At 55.1% G+C, this 17817-nt stretch overlaps 3 protein-coding genes across 3 annotated transcripts; 1 reads left to right on the top strand and 2 right to left on the bottom strand.

Annotated features, from left to right (window-relative positions):
• Positions 1–6623: 6623 nt before the first annotated feature.
• VTJ04DRAFT_1831 (uncharacterized protein) lies at positions 6624–7148 on the top strand (the record flags this gene model as incomplete). Its single annotated transcript, XM_069359562.1, has 2 exons — positions 6624–6877; positions 6935–7148. 2 exons carry the CDS (start codon positions 6624–6626, stop codon positions 7146–7148), a joined length of 468 nt encoding a protein of 155 aa, XP_069224439.1.
• A 37-nt stretch (positions 7149–7185) lies between these two features.
• VTJ04DRAFT_1830 (uncharacterized protein) lies at positions 7186–8887 on the bottom strand (the record flags this gene model as incomplete). Its single annotated transcript, XM_069359561.1, has 4 exons — positions 7186–7422; positions 7486–7783; positions 7860–8741; positions 8802–8887. The coding sequence occupies 4 exons, from the start codon at positions 8885–8887 to the stop codon at positions 7186–7188; spliced, it is 1503 nt and encodes a 500-aa protein (XP_069224438.1).
• Positions 8888–10995: 2108 nt separating this feature from the next.
• Positions 10996–11799, bottom strand: VTJ04DRAFT_1829 (uncharacterized protein; the record flags this gene model as incomplete). The annotated part of the gene is made up of 3 exons (XM_069359559.1): positions 10996–11228; positions 11286–11540; positions 11670–11799. 3 exons carry the CDS (start codon positions 11797–11799, stop codon positions 10996–10998), a joined length of 618 nt encoding a protein of 205 aa, XP_069224437.1.
• Between the last annotated feature and the right edge of the window lie 6018 nt (positions 11800–17817).

Below are 17817 nucleotides of genomic sequence, written 5' to 3'. Positions count from 1 at the left end.
CATCTCAGCCAGTTGGCTTCAGCGCCTCTCAGCTCAGCAGTGGAGAGCAGCACTTTGAGGTGGTACTGTAGCAGGTGAGTGGTGCCGTGGAGAAACTAATTGTTTGATTGATGGAAGGCAAAAAAAACTCCTTCGACATTACTCGTTGATGTTGGGTCGTGGACAGCGGACGGGTTGGGGTTTGGTGTTGTCGTGGCCCTAGCGATGCAACGCTGCACGGCATGTGGTTCCCACCCCAAAATGCAACCTCGCCAACCGCTAGGTTAACTTTGATAGACACACACCCGGGGGAGTCAACGACCGGGCGACCCTTGGCGCGCCACGCCAAAAGATTTGCTGCGCGGGCGTCACGGTTGGCGTTGTGACAGTATACTGTGCTGCCGAAAGGGGCCAGTCAGCGACTTGTAGACATTGCAGACATTGCCCGAGATGATTGATGAGGATGGTGGTGGTGGTGGTGCAGTCGAGATTGGGTGGGCTCGTATTGTGTGTTGAGGATGTTGTGAGAGGTGGGATTTGTTGTTGATGTGCCCTGTCCGACGAGCGGGTCAGCCAGGTGCTCAGTCAGTTTACGGAGTACGATTTTGTTGATCATCAGCTACCAGATCCAGCTTCAGCACAACAAGACCAACAAAAACAAAACCGATTAAAAGCTTTTGGAAACCAATTCGTCGTCGCATGGTTGTTGGGGTCTAGCGTCTCTTGATACTGTACAGTAGCAACGTCTTGTGCAGCATCTCAAGGTCCTGCATCGCCCGCTTGCCATGGAACCACTTCTTTAGCGTCGCCTATCGTACCCGTCCAATCAAGGCTCCCAACAGACGCGGCCCACAGCTCCTCAAGGCGAGGATAGCGCGCCGGGCTCTCTTGAGGCTACTTTGGAACGGAGTATGTCCTACGTGCGGACGGAGACACACAGACTCAAGTCCAGAAAGGAGTCCCTCGAAGAGGTGAGACCCCGATGACCACCGGACTGTCTCCACTGCAGATGCGGCGTGTGTTGACTTGTCGTGGCCGTGATGATTTCGTGCATGATGCAGGATGAACTGCCCGGAATTGGAGGTGGAATTGGAACCTGGGACGGGCCGGCGAGCCCTCGTTTGTGGACAAGACCTGGAGAAAGTCTCGGGTAGCTAAGGTAGTACTAGAGAGGACAGAGTACGACGTGTAAAGGAGGGAGACGCTGCCATCCAATTTCGGACCGGGAAGTGGTTTGTGTTGTTGGTTGCTTCTCCAGTGCCCCGCCCCGCAGTCCGTCCTCCGGCTCGTTCGGAGGGGCAGTCGACCGACACGGACACGGAACAACGGAGACAAACCAAGTGCGGGAGCCCCGGCCGCCGAAAGCGGGGTCGCATGGACTCGGCTCCCGGAGAATCCCGGCATTGTCGCAGTCGCCTTCCTGTTTGGTTCACCAGAGGGAACTTCTTCTGTCAGGCACCTTAAGGTATGTAGTAGTAGGTACATGAGGCCGTATTCTGGAATTGCCAATTTGCCAATTTGCCAATTCCCCTTCTACTCTCTTACCTCTACCACGTCTTGGATATTTCTTCCACAAACGGCACGATGCAAACCACTGCATTGAAAGGCTGGACTCTTTGCCGCCAAAAAAAATCCCCGGCATGCAAGATGAGCCACAATCGTCTGCGGTTGCTCGTTAGTGCGTTGCCACCAGAGCCTGGCGTGTCTTGGCGCCCGATAAGCTTTGCAGCAGGCAGATCCTGTTGCTTTTTTCTTGTCTCTGTCCCAGGTTGCGACAGCCCTTGGATCTGGGAAATGAGTGGTGGTCTGGTGGGCTGATTCTCCGAATTCCTAGTGTAACGGTCTATCTACCCCGTACTCGAGGTTCTCAAGGCAACTTCATGAGAATCAACCCCAGACCGACGGGAATTGCCGCCACTGTCGCCGTTGTCCCGGCCGGCAACTCTCCCCTGCTCGGTGTCCGAGACGCCGTGTATCCCACCTTGTGTGACCGAACGGGACCCGATTCGGCTCCGGCAGACACCGCATCCCGGCAAGTCGGCGTCACCACCACCACGGCTCGAGACCTGGCCTGTCAAAAGCCTTGTTGATGCGGTGTTCGTCCCAATGCCGGCCTTTGTGACACCCAACCGGCCCCGGGGGGAACTATGACATTCTTCGGACTTCCGTCGCACAAAGCTACGGATACCGTCGAGCACAAGTTCCGACCCCTGTAGGATGGCCTGATGTTGATCTGCAGGGCATTCGCCGTACGTATGTACTCCGTACATTGTACATACATACTTGACAAGACCTGCCAGGGACCTTTCTTCGCAAGGTTGGCAGAGTAATCCCCCAGACGGCCGTGGGGGAAAAGGAGATTTTACAAGTGCAAAACTATGGCCAAGTTTTCATCCCGCGCCCTGGATGTGGCCTCTTTTTTTTTCCCCTGCCGCGTACCGCGGCCCATGCAATGGCGGACGGGAACCTTTTTTTGTTTTTGGAAGGGTCCTTGCAGAATGCTCTGTGTTGACGAAGCGCCCACGTACTCGCATGCATGCGTTGAAAAGTGCCATGGGGCCTGCGGGTGCGACATCCGGCATTTAGCATATGCATGTTGGGTGCCACTGCGGCAGAGGACGAAGAGAATCAGAAAAATATTAAAATTATTAGTCGTAGTACGCTTTGCGGCGAGAGCCAGCGAAGACAGCTTTTCTGGGAAACTGTTGCAAATCACCATTCATTCCGGGAACAACCCCGAGTCTAGGCTTCGAGCACGTAGAAACAAACAAATCTTCGGTTGACACTTTGCCATGCATGAAGGCGCACGGTGATACGCACCTTGATGGCCACGTCCAGACCACCCGTCTCTCAGGTTGCCTCGATTGTCCGGAAATCAGGACGCCTTTGAACGTCTCCAAAAGAATTCTTGGTGTGCCTCAGGTCCCTCAAGTCCCTAGATGTTGACCATACTAGTATATCATTGATATCAAAGTGATCCAACGGCCCTGATAGGGAGGTCATCTGGCCTATAATGATCATCAGCGGGCTTGTTACGCTAGTTTCACTACCCGCTTGGCGCTGTCTGTTGGTGGCGACATGGGGAACGTTTCTCAAGAATTTCCCGTTTGGTATAGTTTTAGAGAACACTCGGATGTAGGTAGCAGGCCCTAACACAGCGTGACTTTCGCATTTATCGAGAGGACATTACAATTTCCATCCCAGAATTTCCCCATCCCCTCCTTCAGTTCCCGTTGTCCAGTAAAAAGCCCATCCACCTCCTTGTCCACGAGACCTACCGCCGCCACTAATACCATCATCATCAGACCACCCATTTCACCGCTTACCACTTACGTAGTTGCCACCACAACAAATTTGAACCACCATCACAGCATATCGCCTCATCAATGCCGGTGTTGTTTTGCCGGTCTGCTGTGTGTGGTGTGGACAGTGGGGTCTGGTCCAGATGCAGGTCCACACAGGATGAGGTTAGGCGCGGTTTGCCGCGAGAGTCAGAGAGGGGTAATCATACACACATTCTCCCTACATTGACACCCTGACGGTTAGGCAGGTGTTGAGTAAGGTAGTACAAGCGCCTCCTCAGTGGAGACGTGTGGGGGAAATGAAGATGGAATGGAGGGCGGCTGACATCTCCATCCACACCTTTCGTCACACTTCCAGTTGGAATACTTGTTGGAAAAAAAAATATGGGGGAACGCGGAGGCGAGAAACTCAAACCAACCATGGTTACGTACAAAGTCCCAGTAACTGAAGTGAAGCAGGCCACTTTGCTCGATCACAGCCGGTTTACACAAGACGTTGTAGGAGACGACCTCAACACTGTGCTTCCAATCTCTGGCTACTTGTCCACCAAACACATCAAATGTCCAGGTGTTCACCACAGGCAGAAAGATGATGCGGGGATAAGGTGTGGTAGTAGCTTGACCTCAGGGACTACCTTGCCTCTATTCATCAGGGATAATCCTCGTTGTGTTTCGCGGGGAGCTTTTTTCCTAGGTTGGCGATTTTGAGGCGATTTCACTTGTCCAAAGCTCTCACTTGTGTTTCGCGGGCATGAGGCTGTTTGTACCTACCCCATCCGTGCCCCCCATTTCGCCCCGCTACGAGCCGCGTTAGCGGCTTGTTAGGCCGATGCAGCTTGACGATTTGGTCTGGAGCGGTTGCATTTGATGTGGTCCAGCCCCGTACGGCGAGCCATAAAGACAACCTGCGCAATAAAAAACATGGGGATAGGTAGGTGGGAGAGGGGTGCGCCTTTTCTAACTAAAGTAAAGGGGAGGGTCCTACTTCTAGATCGGACGATCCCCGAAACGGTCGGGTCGTCGTTGTGTAAATCCATGATCCCCGACGAAATGACACCCTCCAGAAACTGTGCCACTTTGACGCGGAATCGTTGTTGATGAACGAAGTCTCGTGTGCAGCTTGTGTACCGTGAAGGTGAGATGTGATGAGCCAAGGCCGCGAACTTGGATGATTGAATCCGGCCATTGGCTGCTTTCGCCGTCCACCAAGCATGACGAGCGAAGACAACACCCGCCTTGTCAGCAAACACGTGCCTCCATCTCCCTGAGGCTCTATCCCGTGGCTTTCCGCCCCAAGTGGAGCTACCCGTGGTACGGAGTGCTATAGAGCTAATAAGGTGAGGTGTCATGACCGAGCAATCACCGAGTCTGGTGACTTGCATGGGGTACGACGGGAAGCTCACCCGTGACCGAGGGTGATTGTGAAACTGTCGAGACCACCTGGGAATTGAACGGAACCACAACATCCATGTCACGGTAGGATTTGAGTCGTGTCGAGACTTTAGTTGTTCGCCGGCCGTGTGCCCTCGCAATATTGTCAACAGTCAATGGCAAAGGCCAACGCGTTGTCGACGAATTGTTAATTGCCTTGTGGATTGCCGTTTGGGCGAGCGAGTTTTAACGGAATTTTCGATTGCAATTGGCCATGACGGCGGTCCTCAAGAAGACAGCCCAGAGAATTGCCATTGAATCTGTCGTGTGACCTTGGATATAGGTGAAAATGATCTGACTGCGAGCCACACAATCATACGCCACGCCCACTAGTTAGAAGTAGAACAAGAGGTTTATTTTTTCTCTTCAGTTTCATTTATTTTCGTCAACCAGTTATCCATAAAATGCCTGCCTGTTAGGATCAACATCACTCAATTAGCAACACACCAGGCACCCCCAGAAGCCAAGGCCGTCCACGCCACGTGTACGTCACAGTATGTACCTGTAGTGAAGAACCAATCGCGGGAACTGAACAACCAGATCGTTCATGCGAGATGGCTACGCCCAGACTCGTCTGATGCTTGCTTACTGCACGCGGGACATGACGCCAGGAGGGGGGTGTCTGGACGGTCAGGGGTACTTGGATGGGAAGCGTCCGGGGCCGTCCGTGGGGTAGTAAAAAGCAAAGTTCTCGAAGAAGACCCCTTGCAACCATTCCTACCAGTCATAAGTACATAGCCCTTCACATCCCATGTCCTAGGTAGGCTTATACATACATGTACCTACATATACGTAGGTACCTGCCGACATGCCACGTACAGTGGGTAGCAACCGACCCAGTAGCGTGTCCGGAAAGGACTGTACGGAGTAGTCAGGAACACTGAAAGGTACCTTGACACTCTCGTGACAAGGACCGGACGTGTTTACGCTGCATTTCTGCAAGGTCCATGCCATGCTAGTCTTGTCCTAACAGCGGCTTCTTACTCTCTCCTTATGTAAGAATATATCCTATGGGGTCGTCGTCACATCCCGATGAGGCAGTAACATGGGTTTGCTAAGGTGGTATACAGGATGTCGTGCATGGGACCTCCTCTTCGGGGAGCGGCCCTGGCATCTCTGCTCTCGCCGTGCCCGGATTATCCCCGGTCCATTGCCTTCCCTGAACCAAATCATCCTATGCCAGCGCAGTTAACTACCAGAACCACGTTGAATAGAGACACTTGCTCATTGGACAGAGCACGTACTCCGTACATACAATACAGTGCTTCGTCTACCTCAACCCATTGTCTCTGCATCTTCACCGTCTTTCCCTTGGTCATTTCTCTGTCGCCATGTCCAACCCACCATCTGGCTCCAGCGAAGCCACTGGAACGGACGAAATCAATGTCAAGCCAATGGGAAAGGGCACACCACCAACAAGCACAGAGAAGAAAACGAACCACTCCAGTCAACATTCAAATCCCCGATACCACCCTTCCAACTCCCCCGTCACCCATGCAAGATTGGGGTGTTTTGGACTGGTTCATATGCATGATGGTGTGCATGTTCCTTGCTGTCTCCCTCCTCGTGTTCTGTCGTGCCACCTCGCGCCTGGCTTGCTGTTCTCGGCAGTAGCCAAATCGGGAAACATGCCTGCTCCTGATTGGTCAGACCTCATTCCAGGGGGCCTGGCCCACGATCATCAACACCCCCTGCTGGGATCTCACAAAAGAGCAAAACCACCGCGAAGAGCCTCATCAGATCTGCAGCCTTGTGTGAACCTCGTCCATCAGGCATTTTCTGTCAATCTACCGTACAGTGTACTCTACATCTAACGGGTCTCGTCTAATGCATTTCTCGTGTCGTTTTTTTTTCTCTTTTCGACCTCAATTCCTAGAAAGGCTACCGGATAATCATTGTTTTTGTTCGAGAATGCCGCCCAATGTCCTTCCTGCTGCCTGTTCCATCCGGAAACACCCATGCCCAAAGCCCATTAATTCCTCCGTACCAGAGAGACCATCACTACCATTAAGATTTTGGATGCCGCGTCTCATCCCTGCGAGGCGGCCAAGTCCCCAGCAGCGAGGACAAAATAATAACCAAAACCAGATACCATTTTTTGGTCCCTTCCGTTTTCCCAGTCACAGACCAATCCGGATTCCATACCCCGAGTGTCCCGAACTTGTGTAAGATGCCCGTTTCAAATGCACAATAAAAAGATGCAGCAGACAAAGACCCCCGAGAGTTCTCGAGAATCCCATTTCAAGAAACAAGATGATAAGAGTTGAGTCCTGTCGTATCCTCAACCTGATAGCCGATTATGCGAGGCGAAGTGGGGCCAATGTGTGTGTTGCTTGTTCGTCAGCATGGAGAGGTGGTGATGGCTGTCGTGCGGGGTATGCAGACAGCCTGGACCGAGCGTTCCGAGTAAAATCGCGCGCCGAAATACACTCATAAGCCGCGTGTTGTGGTCGGGAGTGCTCCAAAGCGGCCATCAATACACTGCGAGATGCGCCTTTGGAGAAGGGGTTTCGACGGGCACAGTAGTGTACCCCGCAAATTCGACCTTCGACATAGCGACCCGGCGGGGCTGGGAGTACCGGCAACTTTTCTGGTTGGTGCTCGGGAGGTCTGGTCCAGAGGGCGTTGCCATGCTCTTGCTAGGAGTCGGCGTCGCCTGCAAGCGGAACGTGTTGTGTTCGTCACCGTCCTCACGGCTGCCCCAAGATGTCTGTCATAGCGAATCCCATTAGGACACATTTTCGCAACATGAAAAATCTTCACACAAACTCACCTCTTTGAGCGTGAAAAGTGCCCACAACTTGATCAAGCCGTGGAAGTAGCCAAACAAGATGGAGACGGGCAGAAACACAATGTCTTTGGGATTTTTGCGGAACAGCCCAACTAGCTTCACCACCTTGGTGAAACCAAACATGAAGGCGATCTCGGCAAAAAGAAGCATATACCGGTCCTCCTTGCGTTCCCAGTTCTCCGTGCCCCACCAGCATGAGAAGAGCAAAAGGGGGTCGACCACGAAGGCAAGCGAGGTAAAGGTAGCAATGTGCAGGGCGTAGGTGCACCACGGCTGCTGGCTGCGGGAGGGGTCAGCCAGCGTGATTCCTTTGCAGAAGGGGAGGGGAGGCGCCGGGCCAAGCGGCAACTGCTTACGTAATAACGTGCCGCTCAACCACCAAGCTGGTCCAGTTGCTCCTCCAGTTGCTGCGAGCCCAGCGCGAGCACTGGTAGAGAAACTTGTAGCTGTTTTCGAGCGTCGTCTCAATCTCACATTCGGGCTCGTACTGTATCCACGTCTTCCACCGGTGAGCCACCAGCCACCGCGTCACAAAGTTGTCGTCATCGGCGTTGAGGATATACCTTCCCCATTTCTCGTTCTTGAAGCTGCCCAGGAAGTCGTAGCTCTTGAGGATCTCGCTACGATACGCCCCGGTGCGGCCTGACATGCACGAGGTGCCGCCGTCAATGTTGTGGGTGGCCGAGATCTCAAAGTTGCGCCGCTCAATGTAGGCGGCGCCAAGCCAGTTGAAAATCCGCGTCATGATGTCGCCCTCGGTGACACGCTTCACGCGCTGGCACGTCCCGACACCGCCGATGCGGTCATCCTCAAAAGGCGCCAGCAGCCACGGAATCAGGGTGGGTGGCCACTCAACATCGTCGTCCGCCATGACCGTGATAGCCGTCCGCACGTGGTCATCCTCGAGCGCCTTGCACACCTGCAATCGCTTGTTGGCCTTGTCCACATGCAACACCTCGATCTCAACGGGCGATGCCGGATCGGGCATGCGCAATGTCGCCGCAACTCGGCTCAGCGCCTCGTGCTTGTTCCATGTCGTCACGAGGATCAACTTGGCTGGTTTGCAGGCCAAAATGCTCTCGAGCGATGGCCGCAGCTCTTCCGGACGGTTGTGGATGGTCGGGATGATGACTGTTATGTCATCCGCCGTGTACCTCGGCTTCTCCCAGTTGGGAAGTTTGGACTTGTACGTCCAATGACTGACGCAGTGAACAAGTAACCGCAGGTAGCGGTGGATCCTGAGGATCGCCTGGTTAGCTCCGGCGCCGGTGGAAGATACTCAGGGGGGCCAACCATACCATAGGATCGTGTGGAAGATGGCCCAAAATCTGGCTGACTCAAGAAAGTCCAGTCGCGGAAACAAAACATCCGGCAGCGCAGGCATCCTGCAGAGGGTGTGTGCTGCCGCGGCAGCTGGTTGTGTTGTTGCTGTCGTTCGTAAAGTGGGTATCGACTGTGATATGTGTCCGGGATCGCCTCCTCGAGTAGCTCAACAAGCGCCTCTCGACGCTGGGCTGCGGAACGGCGGCGCGGAACGCGGGATGGCGTCTGCGGAAACTTCGGAGGCTCGAGAGACTAGAATCTGCGAGAACGAGCGTGGGGAGGTGATGTGGCGAAGATAGTCGACAGCACGGCTGTGTCATGGGAACCAGAGCCGACGTAGGCCGCGGTTGGGAGGAGGGGGAATGGAAAGGGCGCCTGCTACGCCAATGAGTCCGGACTGACGAGCTCTCCCGCATCGGAGACCTCGCCCGGACAGCAGGTGGCACGAGAGGGGCCCTCCGGTAGTAGACCGAGTTGCCCGGGATGCACTGAAACGATCGACACAGGCGACTCCTGTCGACTCGACGGGCATGTGCCAGCCGGAAGAGGAGAATAACCTAATGTCAATGGACCGAGGACAACTCGAGGGGAAACACCAAAGACAACCAAACTGCTATGCCATTTCAGAGACCCATGGGCCTGCTCCCGGTTCTCAATGACAAACAGGAAACAACGAGTGATAGAAAAGAAGTCAAGGGCAGATGGTAGACGTTGGCTCGGGTGGTGGAGGGGACGGGAGGTCTAGGCTCTGAGCGGGTGCCGCCGGGATATATAGCAAAGAGGTTGGTGCACAAAGTACCTGTCCCCAAGCTTGTCACTCGACATCAGGATGGACAAGCCAGCATGCGCGGAGTGGAAACGGGAACGACAGGGGGGCTGATGATGATGCGAGAAACTCTCCAGAAAACCACACCTTGCTGGCACGCTGAACGAGACGAGAAAATGTATGGTAGTACCTGGGAGAGTACAGACCACACAGCGCGGCCGCCGCGGCCCGGAAAGCGATCCCTGTGCATGTAACTAGCAGCAATCTTAACTGACCCCCTACCCCTCCAACCCCCGTGCGGGCCAAAGGCTTGGGGTGTTCGAGTGCGACGTAGCGTGCTTCTAACCTTTGTCTGTATTTTTTTTGCTGCGCGGAATCTCGGTACAGCGGACAATAACGCGCCAGTTGACATCTTCACCTGCAAAACGTTGGACAGGGGCTTTTGGACAGGGCCCGTGTCGACAGCCTCGGGGATTGGTCGGCTCAGGGTTACTTACGTCGCCAAGCGAATCTCGAATCGGAGCAAGGGGCATGGGGGGCGTGGCGTTAACGAAAAAGGGAGTGTGGGTCTTCTGGGGGTCATTCCGGGGTATCGCTGCATGGGCTGCAGGAGGGAGGGGAGTGCAGCGAGGCTGGCCGTCGAAAACCACACAACCACCCCACGTCCAGTCCGTATGTCCACGTCTTGCAGATGTTGAAGGTGGGAAGAGATGAGACTCTGTTTTGGTGGTCTAATTCGTGTGCCTCCGGGTGACCTTTTGAGAGCTGCCGTCAACAAGCACACAAAATCCCAGCTCGTGGCGGCCGGCGCGGGCGCGGCGGCACTCCAAAAGCCGACGACGGGAGTGTGAGGATTGGCGCTCACATCCCAATCGCCCTGTGGAGTGCTCCATACGCGGTTGTGCAGCTCTCCATAGCATGATCCACCACACCACAAGAGACCACAGGAGGTGCCAAGATTCGCAGCACATCCCGACCTGCTCCATGTGAGAGCGCTTGCCTGGCGACTTTCTGGCGTCTGGGCCTCCAGGCTCATCGACCCGCGACCTTTGGCGGCTGCTGCTGTGATGTGGTGGTGCAAAAGACTAGAGATTTTGTCGTGTACGTGCAACTCCAAAGTGACTCTCCTCAAGAAGGACGTACAGGTGGGTTGCGGCCAGTTTCAAGCGGGGGTTGGAGGGAAATGGAGATCTGTTTCCATTCTATCAAGCTTGAGATCCCACTACTGCGTCGTTAGCAAGCTCAACGGCTTACACAAAACGGGCATCGCAGGGTAGCAGCATGTCGGCAACTGGCGGCTGGGCAGCTGCCATCCAACCACTGCCGTCGTGATGGTGAGGCTCCACGACACCGACTGCGCGGCGTGGGCTGCACTAACTACTACTTGTCCTGTTGTCGGGTTGCTACAAAAACGGGGCGGGCGGTGGAGCTATTCCTCGGTCTGGGGGTTGATGAGCCGAGACCCCGATGCCGTGGCCAGCAAGTGTGTGGTACGACCGGCGACATGGCTCCTTGACGGCAGTGAATTGAGACTTTGTCACCCTGGACGCCATGGGCAGGAGCATGCTCGTCCCTCTAACGAGGTCTGGTGTTCCATCCGAGTCGCGCTTCAGCGTGGGACCCACGTGAGGTACGTCTGTCAATCATGTCGGCGTTGGAACACAAGGGCCACGTCCATCAATGGCAAGTGTACTGGCGTCAATTGGCATGCCGTTGAGTCCAGGCGGCGTAGAATTCATCGGATGCAGTCGTGCCTCGCCGCGTGGAGTGTATTTCCCGGACCGGTTGCGCGCGTAGCTCGTTTCTGTGGCTCCGGAGCCCGGCGGACACGGCGGCCGGCCGAGACCGGTCGCTTGTGGGTCCGCTTTGACGTGAGATTCGGAGATAAATGCGGACGGAGGCCGGGACTTTGGCAACATCTTGACCGGATCATCTTTGAAGCACCGCGCTGAAGATTCAGTGCTTTGTCGTCCATGGGAAGAGACGTGATTGTCTGACATAGGCAGTCCCGGGTGGTTGAGAAACACCCTTTGATACCGGGTAACTGAGAGGATATGAAAAGGCGACGAGGATGTACGACGAATGCCGTTGCACGGCTCGGCCGCGGCCTGGGCCCAATCAGTTGAGTTCATGGGCTCGGCGACGAGAGCGATGTCGAGCCGGCAGGGCCACAGCGCCACATACCACAGTGTCGCGGAGGTGTGCATTCGACACCGTGACAGTGCATCCACGACGTGCGGATGTCTTGGGGTGGCGTCGAGATGCCTGCGTCTGCAGACAGACTGCAGCGGACGGTTGCCTGTCTAGGATGCCTCGATCCCGCATGGTGCCGGAGATAGCGCACATCATCATGAGTACGGAGAGACTGGCCGACAGACGCTCTTGTCAAACTGTTTGCCCTGGACCACGTGCAGACGGTGTCATCGGAGACCTGAAGAAGGTACGGAACCAAGCGGTCAACGCTATGCCCGTGTATGAAGCACCTAAGTATTTCGGTTCCAGCAAAGGAATCAACCGGTGACGGCGGCACGGCCGTGGCAGGTACCAGGGCTCAACCCTTGCTGACATGGCTTGGGAGAAGAGGTTCCTGGATTCACCGACGCGGTCCCCCCGAAAACTGCCGACCGGGGCGGCGGCGGAATGTGCCTGGGTCGGTGGTCATGCAATGTGCCGACATGGCTGGCCGTGGTTCCCGCATTGAACCGGACGGGAAAAGAGCCGGGTGCTGAAACCGATGCGGCCTGGGCCGGGGAGTTCGTTGGGGAGCCTGTCGGAGAGCCTGTCAGGTCCGGAACTGCAGCAGGGAGCCGAAACGATGATCAACAAACCATTCAGCAGAACTATCCAGCTCCTGGGCAGCAAACCTGGCAAACACCATATGCCTGAGGCGATGGCGGCGACGGCGATCACCCGAGGCGCTGAAACTGGCACGTTTTCGGTAGGGTTCGCGGGTTTCACGGTTTCAAGGTGAAGGACAAGGTGAAGCTGAAATCAGCTTAGCCTCGTTTCCAGCCTTCTCGGGAACGACCGCTTGCCAAGGAACCTCCCGCAACCCGCAAGGCGCGAGCGCGGGGGGCCGTGCTTGCCGTGTTGCGGTCCGGCCGTCGGTGGGGCGGGTTGTGGTTTCTTTGTTGACTTAAGCTCCTGGCCAAGGGAGGCACGGTGACCAAATCCAGACACTACCCGTAGACAGGCAAGGTTGCAGCCACAAGAGATTGAGACCACAATCCATGGGACATGGTGCTTTCCCGTCTTTCCCCTATCTCTCGGGTGTTCGGATGTCGCAGGAGGAGCATCAACGACCGGGCAGGACTTCCAGTGTCCGATGTATGGTAAAATGAGCCAGATGGAAGTGGTGAACAGACTCCAACCGTTCTCGGAGGACAAGGGAGGCAGGTAGTAGCTGGTCTGCAGACAAATCTCGGCAGGAACGGTCCGTGCATGGCGAAATGTTTGCAAGAACAAGAGGCCACCTGGACAGGCAGTGACCATGGAGGCACCTAATGACCTGCCTCAACACTGTCCGGTTGTTGTCTTTAGCTGGAGGAACATCCCACATCCCATCCCTCATCCATGGTTCTTCTTCCTCTTGGCCGGCACTCAGGGTCCGAGACCGGCCTTCAAACTGAAGGCTGAAGGATGCATCATCTGTGCCTACATACATACTTAGTACAGGGCCGTTATCTGCAATCCTGGCCGGGCTGAGGATCTCAATGCTCGGAAGATTTGCCGAGTTGAGATGAACTTTCCGTTGGTTTTCTGCTCACAACCTCTGACTACCTCTACCTACACAGACAGACAGCAATACCTAGCTTTACCATACACACGAACTACACCGAATTACAACATTTAGACTGGCCCAGGGCCCCAGAACGCTTGACGCGGCGGCGGCCACACCACGACAAGCCCAACAACGAGGGCCAGGGTGTCATGGTCAAGGCTTTGACTTCTCAACACAAGGTCTGGGCTTGCTGTTGCGCCATCTCGGGCTTCTTGCTCCAACAGGCGAACGCATGGACGATAGCCCAGGTACCGAGCTGCAGCTGGGGCCCTGTTGGGCGTATCTACCCAGTAGCTATCGCATCTCCAATCCGCAGAGCAGAGGTATGTGTCTTAGCAAGGACTTTTCGTTATAATCGACGTTCCATGGATCGGCATTCACCAAGACAGATGTAGATGTGCCTTATCCAGACCAAAGGCTTGCGCGGCGTGGGAAACGAAACGAGATTACTACTATAAGGTACTAGTCTGGTGCTCCCGCACTCAAGCGTCTGGGTATACTCAGACATGCTGCATGTCGCCCCGTCACACGCATCACAGCACAACATCCCGCGGCTCGTCCGCACGAACTAATCTGCGGCGTTGATGGCGTCGTGTCCGGTTTGGACCGGCTCCGAAGGTCACCGAACCCTGGTATGGAACGACGACCCCGGCCGAGGTGCGGATCAATGGGCCAGTCTGTGGTTCGGGGAAGCAGACTTCCCTTCCGGACGAGGCGGCCCGATCGGGGGATGATGCGATTGATGTGCATTCGACGTCCCCAAGCCGTGGAACTTGCAACATCAGAGGATCCTTTGAGTTTCCGGCTTGCGCGACGAGCGCCGCAACGTTTTCTGGAACAAAAGGAAGACAGCGTGCAAGGGCTCGGCAAGGGTCCTCGTCCTCAGGGGAAGAAGGCCGGGGGGGTTGGCCGGAGAAACGGCCGGTGAGCAAGGGGACACACCAAATTTTCCCCAGCAAATTTTTCTCCACGACGCCCTTCTTGTGCGCCCTCATGCATGTCCTCGGTTCTTTACTTAGTCTGCAGATTGCTACAGCATCGTGCCTTGTTCGGCGTCGCTGGTGCAGGTGAACTGTAGGTATGTGCATGCTGCGTACATGATGCCAGCCAGCAAAACCCGTCGCTCAGCGCGGCAGAAGGATCAAAGTCCGGCATTCGAGTGAGGGGAAAAGGGGAGAGGGAAATTAGAACTCGGTGGAAAATTCGCAAACCCATGGTCCTGAGCCGGCCCGAGCCTTGACCGGCCCGGCAACGACCGTGCAGTATGGATGATCAGGCCGGAGAAAAAAATCACAACATGGGAGCTTACTACTTGATGATGAATGGCTTAGACAGAGTGGCGGTCAACCGGATCGCGGGCTTGCTCCCTCAGCATTGGATGAGATTTTGCTCCTTCGGAAACGTGGGGTTCAGCGAGGAGATCCCTCAGCAACCTCGCCGAGGACGCTGTCTGTAACCATACTACATCCAGCTCTCGAGAGGAACAGTCGTTCATCTCCTCAAGCACCAAGTTCAGGTTTTGTCGTCCGGTGATCCGACAATGGCAGGTGGCAGCGAATACATGCCCAATAGTTCACGTCCTGTTGGTGGCGAGTTTTCTCGGCTTGCCTCCTTGTGTTGCTGTCTGAGCCGTGAGGTGGCTAAAAGTTTTCGTCCATTGGAGTCGCCCAGAAAGTCTTTCTGGCAGAGGATAGGACACAGCGACCCGGGGGTTAAGGCCCTCCGCTGAGCCGTCAATGGAAGAGAAACATGGGGCATATATGCGAAAGCCAGTAGCTAGTTGTCAAGACTCGGGGGCCAAGAGAAGCCAATGCTGTGGTTGGTTCAACATGCTCAGCCCAAGACCATGGGTCTGGTTGGCACGCCATTCTCTTATACGTCCCATCCAGACGTTGCGTAACCTCGCAAGACTTGATGTCTGCTCGGATATGGGTTTTTGCCACGATGGGCTTTTGGTGGTTCTTCGCGAGCCTATAGGCACCTCTAAACAATTGACTTCCTCCGTAGTCTTCTTACGCTTCCCAAACTACACCCTATGATGAGCCTAGCTGACTCTGAGGATCTAGCCACCCGCGTCTTCCTCTCTCGAGACCCTCGTAGGAAACTTGACAGATTGACTTTGATGCCGTAATTAAATGACTCAGGTATGATGTCCCATACTCAGCCATTGGCACAGTGTATATCGAGAGAAGGATCATAACCAAGTCCCATCCAAGTCTCCGGGCAGTCTAACCAGATAGCTGACATTCAGTCTCGTGGTTGAGCCTATCTAACAACGAGGCAGAGTGTCTCCGTGATAAGGTTCTGTTCCAACCAAGCATGAAAGCCATATAAGGATGGAGACAGCTGTCATGCTCCTCTTAGGCCACATCTCCACCGTCATACGTTTTGGGCCCTCTATCATTCGTGATGGGGGGAAATGGGAGTGTATCCAGCAGCCCTGCCATCATCCTCATCGGCTAGAACTGTGCCTCCCCTAACCTCCAGTCCTACTTTGTACATCCATAGCCAGCACAAGCTCCAGTCATTGTCCTCTCTGCGGGGAAGTTGATGGCCATTCCCATTCTCCTTTCTGACCCATTTCCGTCATTGGTGGCAACGTATGTCGACCAGTAATCCGCACAAGACTGCGCTGCCTTGCCTCGCCACTGGACCCCAAAGACACGGGAAGTAAACAAGAAACTGGGCCCGGGCTGAAGAGAATCGCCACCTGTCACCTGGCTCCCGTCAAACGCTAGTTTCGGGTTTTTGGCTCTCCGCACGACTTGGCGTGTTGCTAAAAACGGGGAGCCGGATTCATGTGAGGTTCTCATTGGGGGAGGTTCCATGGCATTGTGGTCTCCGGGCAACTGGATCTCAGATAATAGGTTCAAGTATTTCGGGTACCTTCCACGGGTGTTCCAATGACCTTTTGCAGACGCGTTCGCTCCCGAGGCTAGGGATGCGTGCACCCCTCCTCGCGGGCATGCTGCGGAGAAGGGGTATAGTATCCGTCGGATGGAGAGAAGGAAAGAATGGTCCCCTTACCGCCGTCAGTGCGGGATCCCGCCTGTGATGCGGCTCTTGAATGTGGGATGCGGTTTCGTGGTGTCACGGAAACTGGGGAAATCCCCCTGTCCACGACTTCCTGAGGCATGAGTTGGTGGATGTGAGAGTGGGAGGAGTGCTAAGGGCGCGTACTCAGGCGTCGAGACGGGACCGACCCTTACCCAGCCTCCAGAATGGTCGTCCTTTCTGCTTCTGGTGGACTAGCTGAGCGCTGATGGCCCGCGGCAGGAATGGAAGTATACCATTTGCTGTATCCCAGGCATGGGTCTTTCTCTTTTTCTCCGACTGCAGTGCCAGGTGTCCGGTCCGTCCATTCAACCACACCTGCCTGTGGGGTGGTTGTACTGCTTTACTAGTGCCTACCTGAGGGGTGAGAAGGTACGGAAAGAGAAAGAAACCAAATTTTCCCATCTGAATTGGAACTCAAGATCTAATAAATTCCAGGTTCTCGCTCCGCCTTGGCCGCCAGCCAGAAACAAGAAGAGGGGGGAAGGCTGAGAGGAGCTAGTGTGACTATGGCGTGATAGCCTTTCAGCCTTCAGATCACCTCAATTCAAGATGCCACTGGCCAATTCCCGACAACAGTCGCTCGTCTTCGTAACTGATGCATCGACAAGCCCCAGGTTAGGTCGTGGCATAGGCAAAAAGTGCCGACCTGCCGTACTGCACCTAGGAAGGCACTTGTGGCTGGACCACGACCAGTTGTGACATACCCCCCTCCCGGTCAAGGAACATACGTGGGGCGCGGGAAGGGCGCGGGTGGTTGACCAAGCCGTGACGGAGCGGGCCTTCCCTTCCCTTCATGTCTCCATCGAAAGTACTTCCCCAGATCACAATCACGGCGGCAAGGAGGAGGCCTCTCACCATTGGTACCCCGTCCAATTGTCATCACACACACCTCACCCACACCCCTCGGGCATGCACACTCGGGCTTCTTCATCCAAGTCCATCCAGAGGTCTGGATTTCCACTCTTGACAACTTGCCCTCATACGTGGTTCATCGTGAAGAAATGGGGATGCATTGCTCAGGTCCTGGACGCCATGTCATGCTCTCCCCCTTCAGTGTACTGAGAAGTGTCGGTGCATCGAGAAGTTGAGCACTTGTTTGCTGTTCCTGCCTGCCCATCATGGATCCATCATCTCAGGCAGATCAGGCATAGAGGCGGGACACAAGCAACCAAGGAAGATCAGGTAGGCAGCAGATCCAAGCCATATTGTCCATGGAAGCATGGAAGGAACGTTCATGTCTTCATTCTCGAGAAATGGAAGGCACGAAAACCTATAAGCCCCCCTCCCCCCTCCCCTTTTCGCCAGACAAAACTTTTCCTACATCAAATTTTCACAATTCCAAACTCTCAAATCGCCGTTGTGCCGTTGTTCATAGGGAGAAAAAGCT

The sequence above is a fragment of the Mycothermus thermophilus genome (genome assembly GCF_041956435.1).
Source record: "Mycothermus thermophilus strain CBS 625.91 unplaced genomic scaffold VTJ04scaffold_1, whole genome shotgun sequence".
In the NCBI taxonomy this organism is placed as follows: Eukaryota; Fungi; Ascomycota; class Sordariomycetes; order Sordariales; family Chaetomiaceae; genus Mycothermus; species Mycothermus thermophilus.
Note: the sequence above shows the minus strand (reverse complement) of the source record. Positions and strands in the feature narration are given on the sequence as shown.